Source organism: Ylistrum balloti, unplaced genomic scaffold (assembly GCF_031769215.1).
Source record: "Ylistrum balloti isolate Yb309-2 unplaced genomic scaffold, AGI_CSIRO_Ybal_v1 Utg369782, whole genome shotgun sequence".
In the NCBI taxonomy this organism is placed as follows: Eukaryota; Metazoa; Mollusca; class Bivalvia; order Pectinida; family Pectinidae; genus Ylistrum; species Ylistrum balloti.
The window spans coordinates 2,970,314-2,983,626 of NW_026781970.1; the positions used below are offsets into that span (position 1 = coordinate 2,970,314).

Consider the following 13,313-nt stretch of genomic DNA (forward strand, 5'->3'; position numbering starts at 1 on the left):
GTATTAATTTGTATGTTTGTTACTGCTAAATAGAACAGTTGTATTAATTTGTATGTTTGTTACTGCTAAATAGAACAGTTGTATTAATTTGTATGTTTGTTACTGCTAAATAGAACAGTTGTATTAATTTGTATGTTTGTTACTGCTAAATAGAACAGTTGTATTAATTTGTATGTTTGTTACTGCTAAATAGAACAGTTGTATTAATTTGTATGTTTGTTACTGCTAAATAGAACAGTTGTATTAATTTGTATGTTTGTTACTGCTAAATAGAACAGTTGTATTAATTTGTATGTTTGTTACTGCTAAATAGAACAGTTGTATTAATTTGTATGTTTGTTACTGCTAAATAGAACAGTTGTATTAATTTGTATGTTTGTTACTGCTAAATAGAACAGTTGTATTAATTTGTATGTTTGTTACTGCTAAATAGAACAGTTGTATTAATTTGTATGTTTGTTACTGCTAAATAGAACAGTTGTATTAATTTGTATGTTTGTTACTGCATAACTTCATTAAGATAAAATATTGGTTGTAATTTTTCATCCTAGACTATGAAAATCACTCATGCTTAATCACTCATACATTAAGATATCCAAGTTGGTTAGATCATTGGCCTTCATAACCTCAGATGAAGATCTGAGGTCTGTAGGTCAACACTCCATGCCACAACACTTTACTCTATTGGTCTTGATATCATGTGACAGGCTCAGGTATGTTTCTCAGTGAGGCACTCACCAGCTACTACAAGGAGACACTGGCTGTTCAAAGGGTGATACACTCAGCCAACAAACTTATTCTTTGAAAATTATCTAATTATTGTGGTTACAGACGGAATGGTTTGGGAACACCTTATATGAGCTAGTCCATCCTGACGACCAGGAGAAAGTACGGGAACAATTGTCCACAACAGAATCTCAAAACACAGGTCGCATCCTTGACCTCAAAAGTAAGTCATTTTACAGTTATCAGTCCTAGTATTTCATCTCATGATTTCTACATCATTTTGAGGTTTCAGAAATTGATCAATCTGGATTTAGGTGAAAATTGGCAATATGTCTCTATTTAGCATAATGTATTCTAAAACATGTTATTGCTTTTTTGGTAGTATTTATAGATAAGTACAAAATAAACCAACCTACATATCTTATATATCCTGTCAGAGTATAAAGAAATTGCATTTCATTGTAGGTATAAAGATAATCATTTAGTTGAAGTAATATTCTGTAATTATTTATATATTGCTGGATAACCAAACTTTTCTATGTAATTTGTATTTGTGTCTTGCAGCTGGAACAGTAAAAAAAGACAGCCACCAGAGTAAGTTTTCTCTTCACGCTATCTCTAACAACATTCTGCTTCTGTCTATGTACATAGACATGTACATTACAAGTTACCTGACCTAACTTAACCCTAATAGGCTGCAGTAGATTAGTCAATAGATTGTTGGACCTTGGAAGACCTCAAGTGAAGATCTGAGGTGTGTGGTTTGACACCTGACCTAACTTAACCCTAATGAGCTAAAATAGCTTAATCAATAGATTGTTGGACCTTGTAAGACCTCAAGTGAAGATCTGAGGTGTGTGGTTTGACACCTGACCTAACTTAACCCTAATGGGCTAAAATAGCTTAGTCAATAGATTGTTGGACCTTGGAAGACCTCAAGTGAAGATCTGAGGTGTGTGGTTTGACACTCCATACATGTTGTGTTTTGTATTTCGTGGAAGCTGGTTTTGTCCAAGGGCAAGACAATGCTTTACCCATATTGATCTGGATAACATGCGACAGGGGATGTAGGTGGGGAAGTAGGGGGAGGGGAGTGGTAAACCTAGTAAAAAAGAATTTTCTGGTAAACTACCAACCACTTTAAAGAGTAAAAAAAATCCTTTTGACAGAGGAATAGCATAGAGAGAAAAAATCCTTTGGATAGAGAAATAGAGTAGAGAGAAAAATCCTTTGTTCTGACTCTCCCAGTTGGTTGTATGTCCTTTTATTTATCATACTCAAATGTAACATTTCAAATGAATTTTTTACTGTGTTGTATAGATAAAAACAAAATTTAACACTCTTAATAAATAAAAGGAAGGGAACAGAATTAAATTTAATGGTCATAGAATATCCCCTACATTATCAGGAGAAATATATCTTTGGGTATTTCTGATGACATCCTCACCATTGCAGCCTCTATCAGGTTATGTATGGGATCCCGACGAGGGTTTATATGTCGTATGAAGATGGGTAACGTACAAGTGGATCCAATGACAGCCAACCATTCCATACGTATTCGCCAGAGAAACACGTTGGGGCCTTCACTCGACGGAAATCACTACACTGTTGTACATGTGACAGGCTACATAAAAAACTGGCCTCCATCAGGTAAATAGCATTTATTTATTCTTGAAATCGAACATTTATGAAGCACTTATCTGCATCCAAAACAAATATGAGCTATATCTTATCATTATGGTGTAATGAATAAGAACTGATCATTTGATGGTGAAATTTTTGTCATTTTTTATGTTTTTGACTTTTAACCTTTTTATGAAAGTTTTGAAACTATGAAAAAATTGAGGAAGGTTTTAAATCTTGAAACTCATTTCACAGGTAAATTAATTTGCAGTTATTTATACTGTTTGCATGTAGGTTGTACTGTGTACAAAATGATTACTAAACAATTAATGTGATTAAATATGTAAATTTTCAGGTGTACAGATTGACCGTGACACAGATGAGAATGGTGGTGGTCACTGTTGCCTGGTGGCCATTGGTCGCCTCCAAGTGACCAGTACACCCAACTGTAATGATCTTATGGGACCAAATGCAGCAACAGAATTCATATCTCGTCATAGTATTGAGGGAAAATTCACATTTGTTGATCAAAGGTAGGTTTTGAAATAGGTCACAGTGAATTTAATAGAAAATTGTTTGATAGATTCTCAAATATACAATATCTCAAATATTCCCAATTTTAAAGATTTGCCATGCTGTGTATTAAATTAAATTTCTTGCTTCAAAGAGCAACATTACTGTTTATATACACTTTGGTTGCTGGTCAATGACATCACAGCCTGAAGGAAATGTACAAACTTTCTGACAGGCTGGAATCTCAGGTCAATACAATAGATAACCTTTCAACTGTCGCAGTTGTTTCCTCTTTGATCATAATTGATGGTATTTTGATTAGAAAGCAACTGAGTTTATATTGCTTTCTTCTGTATGTTTACAGAGTAACAGCGGTATTAGGTTACCAGCCACAGGACCTCCTGGGAAAGTCTGCTTTTGATTTTTACCATCCAGAGGATAAGGGTCATATGAAGGACACATTTGAACAAGGTAATGCTAGTAGCTAATGTACATGCACTTTTGTAAAACAGAAGTTTGCCTTATATTTATTTTTCTCAATGAACTGGTCAGATGTAAAGAAACAGGTTTTTATTTTCACCTCAGAACAAGCGGAGAAATCTAACAGAAAATAGATTTTTCTAATCAGAGGTTTACTACATAGATTTACTTCTCAGATGGTTTATTATATATCTGAATCATATGTACTTTCTTCTCTGGTAAAATATGGTCCTAAACCAGATAACAATTCAAAGTTTCCAGGTCATATCTATTGCAGAAGTTGAATGATCCCATGTTTATTGCCTATGTGATGATTTTGATTGCAGTGCTGAAGTTGAAGGGACAGGTCATGTCTATCATGTACAGATTTAGGGGCTCCAATCATGACTGGGTATGGTTAAGGACAAGCAGTTTCAGCTTTCAGAACCCCTACACAGACGAGGTGGAATATATTGTTTGTACAAACACATCAGCCAAGTAAGTACCTTGTGTAGAGTATCACTGAAAAGCTTCATGTACTTTCAAAAAAAAAAATTGGCATGATGAATTGAGAGTAAATTTTTCATTCAACAAGAATTAATTTTGCACAGACACAAATTTTGAAGCTTGAAGAAGCTATAAAACTATATAGAATTAGAAAAGAATTTCCAAGAAAGGCTGTTAGTATAGTTTGTTTGAACTGTTTTATTACTAGAAGTGTGCAGCAAGGCGCTTCGAGTGCTGGACCTGCCCCCAGTCTGAACACACCCCAAGAACAGGTGGCAGATACCAACCAGTCAATCACATACAACACTCCACCCCGCCCACTGGCCTCGGAAACTATCAACAATATGCCTACCAAACAGCCAGACTATGAATCATACAACTACAACACTGTCATGGGAGGTAGGTATTACATCTAACCAGTCAATCACATACAACACTTCGCCCTGCTAACGTGCCTCCGATTCTATCAACATAATGCCTACTAAATAGCCAGACTATGAATGTGAGTTAGATAGTACATGCAACATGTTAACCACCTACAACACCCTACCCTACCTATTTACTTCCAAAGCTATCAACAAGAAGTGCATCTTGTTTCCAGTGAAAAATCATTTTTCATCTTCCAAACAGCAATTTTTTTTCAATCAGCTCGGTCATGATTTGCATTATTCCTAAGGCTCAGCAACCAAAAAGTGAAGTGTGCTATTATTAAAGCTGTTTCCATAAGAATTTTATGTCTTCTCCAACATACAGCTTTTCAAAACATTTCCTCTCAGATGTAAAATTTGGATATTTTCTCTCATTAATTTGTGTCGTATACCAATTTACTATCGCCATACAAGAATTTTAAACCTATAATTTTCAGATAGTTATACAATTATTAAATAATATTTTCATTTGTGGGAGGGAGGTAACTCTTGATTCCCGGCACAGGTTTAATTTTTTCATGCTCAGATTTGACTTTGATGATCTGTTGTTGAAGCTGGCAGTCGACAGGTTGGTAGACAGGATATGTATTCCACATACAACTCCCCCAACCAGCAGATGAAGCAGTACCCCTCCCAGAGTGTAGCTGCAAGTATGCCGATATCCCAGCAGACTCAGGGATCAGGGGTCAGACGTAGCCCAAACCCTTCAGGAAGCTGGCCTTCCCAAGGGGGCTTCAATCAAACACAGGTGAGTATATCTGAAAAGTAAGATACTGTCCTAACCCTTGAGGAAGCTGGCCTTCCCAAGGGGGCTTCAATCAAACACAGGTGAGTATATCTGAAAAGTGAAATACTGTCCAAACCCTTCAGGATGCTGGCCTTCCCATGGTGGCTACAATAATCCCATGGAGGTTTCTAGTACATTTCAAGTAGTCCAGCATAGCTTTAGATACATAGGGGCCAGTAAAGGTCAGAAACCAAGTATACAAATGATCAAAATGAAATCATTTAGATAATGAAAGAATTGTAGTGTATTTTAAAAAACAACTTCAATGGTTGATTTGACAGATTTATAAGCAAGCACCTTGGTAATAAGTAACACAAAATCTGTTCCCTTGTGATTCCTTTTGACTCCAAGAAAATGAACTTTGTTGTTGCAACCCCCCCCCACCACCACCACCACCACCACCACAAAAAAAAAAAAAAAATTCTTATTTTTACATTAATGTTTTATTGAATATCATTTAATAGATGGCCACCTAAAACATTCAGTTTCACAAATACGCTGATCTGTCCTAACTTAAAACTTCAATAATTTTTCGGTTAATTTGATTCAAGTTGTCGAGATTCATTTCCCCTTTGGCCTGTTATTAAGTTAAATGTATAGAAGTGTATGATTTATTGTCCTCTGTATAGGGGACTCATGTCCCTGTCCTACTTACTATGGTATATTGTCCTCTGTATAGGGGACTCATGTCTCTGTCCTACTTACTATGGTATATTGTCCTTTGTATAGGGGACTCATGTCTCTGTCCTACTTACTATGGTATATTGTCCTCTGTATAGGGGACTCATGTCCCTGTCCTACTTACTATGGTATATTGTCCTCTGTATAGGGGACTCATGTCCTGTCCTACTTACTATGATATATTGTCCTTTGTATAGGGGACTCATGTCCTGTCCTACTTACTATGATATATTGTTTTCTGTATAGGGGACTCATGTCCTGTCCTACTTACTATGATATATTGTCCTTTGTATAGGGGACTCATGTCCCTGTCCAACTTACTTTGGTATATTGTCCTCTGTATAGGGGACTTATGTCCCTGTCCAACTTACTATGGTATATTGTTTTCTGTATAGGGGACTCATGTCCCTGTCCTACTTTTATATTTTATATTGTCCTCTGTATATGTTGGATTTATGTCCCTGTCCTGCTAATTGTTTATGAGATATTGAACTTCACTGTATCAGGGACTTATGTCCTTGTCCTATGTACTAATCATAATATATTGTCGTTCTTTTATATTTTATTTGTGTATATGTTGGATTTATGTCCCTGTCCTGCTAATTGTTTATGAGATATTGAACTTCACTGTTACTTATGTCCTTGTTTGTACTAATCATAATATATCTTGTGCCTCTTTCTTACTTATTGTTTGATATCTTGTCCTTCTTCGTTAAGGAGACCCTATATATTGTTTTGATGTATTGTCCTTCTCTGTATAAGGGACTTGTGTCCCTGTCCTACTAATTGTCTATGCTATCTATGTTTATTGGTGTATTTGTTGTGTTACAGGGTGGAACTGACTTTGGGGGAAATCCAGCAGCAGGCTACTCACAGATCAGTCCTAACAGTTCATCTCCAGGTTTGTACTTACATGGTGCTTCTCCCAGACTCAATTATTATGAAACATTAAAACATGCTGTTGTCTCCTGTTCCTTTCTAAGGTTAACAATACTTTGAGAAATTTTCTGTTTAAATTTCTTGTGGATTTAGTTGGCAGGAACAACGAGAATAAGAAAAATAAATATCAGGTAAAGTGTATATCCTGTGTTCTCCTCTTCCAATTAGCTGATCACTTGGCCTAAAAGATCATGAGCTTATAGAATGCCATAGCTTTAGTGATAGCACTTAGCCTGTTGTCTCTCCTCAGAATCCGTCTGTATTGTCTCTAACTGTGATTATTCATGTTAAAAAGTATACATTATATTAGTATATTGTTCCATCTTAAATATTGTTTTATTAACAGCTGGTGGACCTACCTACACACAGCTGGGTGGAGGATCTCAGGGAGGTGTCCCTAACTCACAGTCCAACAGTTTCACCCACTCCTCCCCCGCAGGTGCTGCAGGCACAGGCATGTGGCCTCCTTCACATTGGCAGGCTGGAGCTGGGGATGCCACCCAAACTCAGCCACAGACAGGACCACAGGGACCCACTCAAGGACAGGGGCAAGCTCCACCCAGCCAGACTCAAGCTACCAACCCTCAGCAGCAACAGCCTCAAAATGAAGAATTCAGTGATATGTTTCGAATGCTTGATCAACAGGGAGGACCAGAGTTTAGTGATTTGTCAGGCATGTTTAACACATTCACAGACTAGTACACGTTCCTCTGAGTGTTATAGTAAAATCTTCGTAATATATTTGCAAAGATTTCTTTATCTCAAGTGTATAAATAAAACTTGTATGATTGTGGGATAAATTTCTGTTCCTTCACAACATCAGTGCGATGTCTTTTCAGACATCAGAGCATCTATATATGTTGTAGCAATGATTTTGCAATGGTCATTCATTTTGTTGGTACAAGTTGTCGTTTTGTGCACTGACAGGGCCAAAAAATAATTTCCAAAGTATAGAGTCATTTTGAGGTTTGTTTTATGTCACACTTTTATTTACCTAGTAGGTATTTTAATGTCCTTCTTTTATGTGTACAAGTTTTCAATAATTTTTGGACTGGATGTGACGCACACTCTTAAAGAATAGTTTGTGTATTTTTTTCATATGTGGATAAGTTTTTAAAAACATTATGCATAATTGTCACCTTTCCTGTTGTATTGTAAGGTTGTAATTGGAGAATCGTTTGATAAATAAGGGGTAGAGAAGTACAATATAGTCTTGTGCAATCTATTTGTTTAACTTTTTCAAGACCGACACCTTAGATTATCAATAATGCATTTATGGTCATCATACTAATCATGAATATTTTCCTTTAATTTACGAAGATTATTAAGTTTTGTTTATTTTTACCAATGAATTGATGCTGATTTGTTTGATATTTGATATTGTGTATAAGAAAAATTGTATTGCTTTCATGAAATCTATGTCCGCTGATGAAAAAAATTTGATTTTGTCTACCATATTTTTAGTCCACTATCTTCTGATGACAGGTTATTCAAATCACCTTTTGTCTGTTATTAGTCCATCTGCTAACCCACAGCCTTGTAACAGTTACTGTTATAAACGTTTCTTGAACTTTCTCAATTTGATAATTATGTTCCTGTTGGTCTGCTATTGTGTCTTTTCAACAGCAATATAGGTCAAGAAAACAAAAAAAAAAAAAACAACAGCCACCTTTATCAAGTTTTGACAGTTAAGGTTTTTTTTCATCATTTTTAAGAAGTACGAGATGTGTCTTCTCAAATTTCATTCTCCTTGGTCCTTTATTCCATGTAAATTTTAAGGCTGATTAGCTCTGAAGAACTACTTGTTTCCGTTGTTGGATCATAGTACTATATGATTCATTTACCTGTCAATACAACAGATAATCGGGAGTAATCTAAATAAATCAACATAAACCAATGAAGATCAGTGATGGTGGGCAACACGATCTGTCTGGGATCTTGTGTTAATGATTGCGAGAAACATCATACAATGTTATATACACTTGTCATAATGCTAGAGTTCTTGCTTTATAAACCATATATTTTTAGTCTGCATTTCAGAGTTACCTCCCTCTTTTATATATAGATGCTTCCAGTTTTAGTGTTATTTGACATCATTCTATAATTTACTGATCATTTGATTGATGTGTCTCTTTACTTGTATGGAGAGAGTTTGTAGGGTATGCCCATTGCCCATATTCCATTTGTCTTTGAGAACCTGAAAATTAAATATTTTGAATTAAAAATATATATTTAAATGCTGACATTTTATAAGGTTCTTAATGTGGAATTATCTGAAGTGAAATTTTTAGGTAATTTGTATCTCAAAGATATTTTTAGGATTTCAATAACACAAAAAATGTTGTAGGTTTGTCGATACGGTATCCTAACAAGTTAGTACTATATTCTAGGAAATTCATCTCATTTAATCCATTGATGGTTTGTTTCACTTCAAAATCAGGCAAGCCTTCTTGATAGAAATTAACATATTGATGTTTGGTTATTGCATGTTTATATGGACACCTAAATATGACAGATTGTGACAGGATCTTAAACGACATTCTGTCTGATTATATCATATTTCAATATGGTTACATTCTTTTGATGTAAATATTACCTGATAGTATATGTATTGCACCTATGAAGTGGTTATAAATCCATAGAATACATACTCATCATCTATGAAATTACCCTTAATGTGTGAATTTCTATCAAAAGGATAAAAAAGCATTGTCATCTTTTCTTTGAAAATGTCCATTGCTTTGACATTGTGCAATTAGCTCTGATACTTTAAAGAAATAAGTGGGGGCTCATGATAAATAACAGTTGATTCTGTCACAGTAATTGAATAGATTAAAATATGGTACTTGGAAGATTGCATTGTCCAGAAATAATTTGACAATAGCTGCAATAACTCTTTTAAGTGCAATAGGGAAAGAAACATTTGAGTTGGTTTTAAATTACACAGGAAAGATAGACTTGAAAAAAGATGTAATTGGATAAACTCAGATTTGAAAAGAACTTGGGGCACTTTCACGTAAGCAGTTGAAATGGTTGGACTGGTTAAACCTGCAAGAAAAATGCAAGGTACAGATCAGGACTGAGGCTAGACTGCGGAATATTTGGCATGTGCAGTTTGAGGAGTCCAGTTGTACTTGTCCGAAACTAACTTGCTGAATGTCCTTAGTTTTCAGAATTTCAGTATAAAATGTAGGGTCAGTGCACTCGCATATTTCCAGGAGCATTGTTAACCATTTCAACTGTGTAACACGAATGCAGCCATTTTTTTTTTTTTTGTGATTGTTGCAGTTGTTTAGATTTTGTTATTGCTATAGAGAAAATGTGCCATATTTTATAAAAGATTTATTAAGAAGGAAAGAAATGTGTTTTGAAAGAGGCTCTTTCAATTCATATTTTATGATTTGTTTATGATTGCAGAATTCAAATCACTATTCTGTTTGGTGTGATTTCTTGTTTATTTTGAAAAAGATTGAGAATTGAGTTAATGTTTAGTTACTGAAAAAACATTATTACAGTCTCATTGACTATTCAAGTTATAATTTGCTACTTTTCACCATGGTTTTCCTGGTTTTCTTTAGACAATTTCAGGGTTGCTGAAAATGTACCAGTTAGGTATTGAGTACTTAAGCTTATTTGATAATATGTTGATGTAGTATACATTTTGTACATGCAGTAAAATGTGAACCCCTTAAACATTCATATTGAAATCTAGAATATTGTTTACAAGCAGTTAGATTTTTGTTCTGAAATTTTAATTTATGATATGTGTTTGGTGCTTGATAGAAATTACTGTAGTGCTTGTACACGTTCTTTGATTTTAATTGTTGTTAGCCATGCTTATTATTCCCAGTAGATGATGTTAGAAGTAGACACACACAGTGGTGTATGTATCCAGAGGAATTTGTCCATAGTTTGTTACACAAGTTGTTTATGGTATAATTTTAGATTTGTGATATATGTGAACTTATTAGAGATAACATTGTTGGTATCATGATATATATATATCCATTTTATACAGAATTTTATGCATTTTTTTGTCCATTCATCCATCATCTTTGATCAGATTGTTGCATTGTCTAAACAGATCTAAAGATATCAGTTTGAATTTGGTAGTAATCTAAAGAAATATATTTCCTTTTATAGATATCAATTTTACCTCATTTCTGTGAAAGATTTTTGATATTGAAAGATGTTGAAGACTTTAACTCTCAGATTTGATTCATGCAATCCATATCTTTTGGATAATAATCCACCTTTCTTACTCCTGATGGAAGAGTTTCATTATGTATATGACTGATATTCTAATTAGTTTTTGTTTATTGACGTATAGTGTTTGTAAATTAAAGTGGCACCTTTCTTTCAGATTCATACCTATTTTAGAACAGTGACAGAAATCAATTTATTATTTTCCAGGAAGATAGAGATAGATCATTTACATTTTACCTTATTCGTTAAGTATCATAGTAGGATCACATCATCAAAATATCTCATCCAAAGTGTGACCACATTTTAACTGGATCACATTATCAATTATTGCAGGCATGTGTAAAAATGGCAGCACTCATGTTGATATGGCGGCTTTCTTCAACAAGGATTTTTCAGAAAGTTTTCAGTGTAAGAGGACAATAATGACTAGATGGTTTAAACGGTTGGTCTGTGGATGTTTTACTTCCTTGTCACTGCATTCATGGAAACTGCAATCATTGTGATCTCTGATTGAAATTCTGTCCTTTGGCACTCGTTTCTATGTCTTAATTCTCAAAATAACAGGACCAGCTTTTGTCACTTTCCAAATGAAGATTTTGCAGATATTGTTTTGTAAGATGCTCAAAGCAGATTTGTAGAATTTCCAATCATCAAAATGATTATTCTTTCTAGTATAAACTTTATTTACAACAATGTCGAAGAAAGTTTATCCAACTTATATTAATCACTCTTGTTGGCCCGAATGGAAGCGCATTAGGGGTCCTACTGTGGGAGGAAACCGAAGTACCCAGGGAAACCCATGTAGTTGGCCAGGTGATCCCATACCTTTCACATCCATCCCTGGAATCGAACCCCGGATGGCTAGGTGAAAGGCGAGTGTATTAACACTGTGCCACCCTACCACCCATCCTTTTACATTTCGATTGTAGTTTTCTTGCCATCCTTTTATTGTTATAAATAAAAAAAATGTACTAATTTTTCAGATTTACAATGAGGTGTTTTGTAAATCATTAGTTTTTAAGACAACAAATTTTAGAGTTAAATGACAGGTTAGTTAGCCACAAGAAATTATGTATCATTCATATGAATTTAAAAAGACATTATTATGAAAACAGGTATAACACATTTTACTGTAAACAATATGTACAGTAAAATTTTACTATATTGTAGAAAAAATTTGGATCTTTGGAGTTACCAATATAAGATGGAAAGTAAAACAGTTGATTTAAATAAAGGTGAATAATATCTTGTACACATTGTATATATCTTTAACATTTTATATTAACTTTACAGTGTGACAATGTGAACCTGGACTACTATAATTAAGGAAACAAAAATTGTACAAATATGATGAGAAATTTTTACAAAGTTATTACTAACCTTTGAAAAAAAACCAATCAGAACCAATTTTCTTGTCTTATTTTTTTTCCACTTATCATTATTAAAAAAATTGTCAACACTCCTTGGATTTTTGTGAGTGAGGGGTGAGAGCATTTTAAACTTACAGATTGACCTTTGACAATCCAATGCAGATATTGGAAAGTTTTCTTACTAGAGTGAATAAAAAACATCTCTTACAGACAACCAATGGACAATAAACCATAGGACAAACAGGGTTTCTTGTGTAGAAAGTAGCTCTGTCCTGTATACCAAATTAATCATCCTTCTTTTTTGTACATCATTTTTATTGTGATCCTTTCACCTTGAATATTTTGTGTAAACAGATTGATTCTGTTGTCCTTCGGAGTACTGTAATTCTGTATAATTGAAATTTTGCTATTAAATATCATAACAATGATATGTTTTGTTTTATCTTGTTATATGTTATCATTCTGCTGCAAAAAGCACACTTCTCATTACTTATAGGTACATAGTGATCCTATCAAGATGTTTTCACTGGCATGCAACACAGTATTGTAAACAGGCTTGTTTATGTACAGTGCAATATCAATTTTCAACAAAACAGTGCATTGTGCTTTAAATGACATACAGACACAGCATTTAACAATACTCCTAACAGAGAAAGAGAGAACCAGCGTCCAGATTGTCTCCGGTCATAGATCAGGTGTTGCAGGAATCAGAGATGGATATCTAACAGTATTCAATTGAGCCCCAGCAAGGAAGGTTGATACAATTGAAATCCATGGAATCCGTCTTCTTTGGCAATGTTATATATTAGCACAAAAAGTGCTTAAATAAGGTAGCTGCTATAACATGTACATATACTCTATATTTGTTTGATCAGTTGAACCAGGATTTGACAGAAGAAAGGCCTACCCATGTTATTTTGTTTCTAACAAGCCTCAACTAAACATTTTTCAGGTCAGTATTAATATTTGCTGGTCTGTCTTGACATATTCCTGAAATGTTACTTTCAAAGTGCAGACAAATAGGTTTATCTACATAGATTAACAAGTCGCAAATATATATATGTGGTAACATTT

At 34.3% G+C, this 13,313-nt stretch overlaps 1 protein-coding gene across 2 annotated transcripts in view; it reads left to right on the top strand.

Moving 5' to 3' along the window:
• The window catches only part of LOC132544117 (aryl hydrocarbon receptor nuclear translocator homolog), a 35,369-nt gene extending 22,700 nt beyond the window's left edge, over positions 1-12,669 (top strand). For both annotated transcript variants that reach the window (XM_060207684.1, XM_060207685.1), the window contains exons 7-16: positions 832-949; positions 1,291-1,320; positions 2,182-2,376; positions 2,705-2,882; positions 3,227-3,333; positions 3,669-3,819; positions 4,037-4,227; positions 4,811-5,004; positions 6,556-6,625; positions 7,010-12,669. In XM_060207684.1, coding sequence (XP_060063667.1) covers positions 832-949; positions 1,291-1,320; positions 2,182-2,376; positions 2,705-2,882; positions 3,227-3,333; positions 3,669-3,819; positions 4,037-4,227; positions 4,811-5,004; positions 6,556-6,625; positions 7,010-7,362 — 1,587 coding nt within the window. In that variant the 3' untranslated portion in view covers positions 7,363-12,669. The remainder of the gene's footprint in view (positions 1-831; positions 950-1,290; positions 1,321-2,181; positions 2,377-2,704; positions 2,883-3,226; positions 3,334-3,668; positions 3,820-4,036; positions 4,228-4,810; positions 5,005-6,555; positions 6,626-7,009) is intronic.
• Positions 12,670-13,313: the final 644 nt, after the last annotated feature.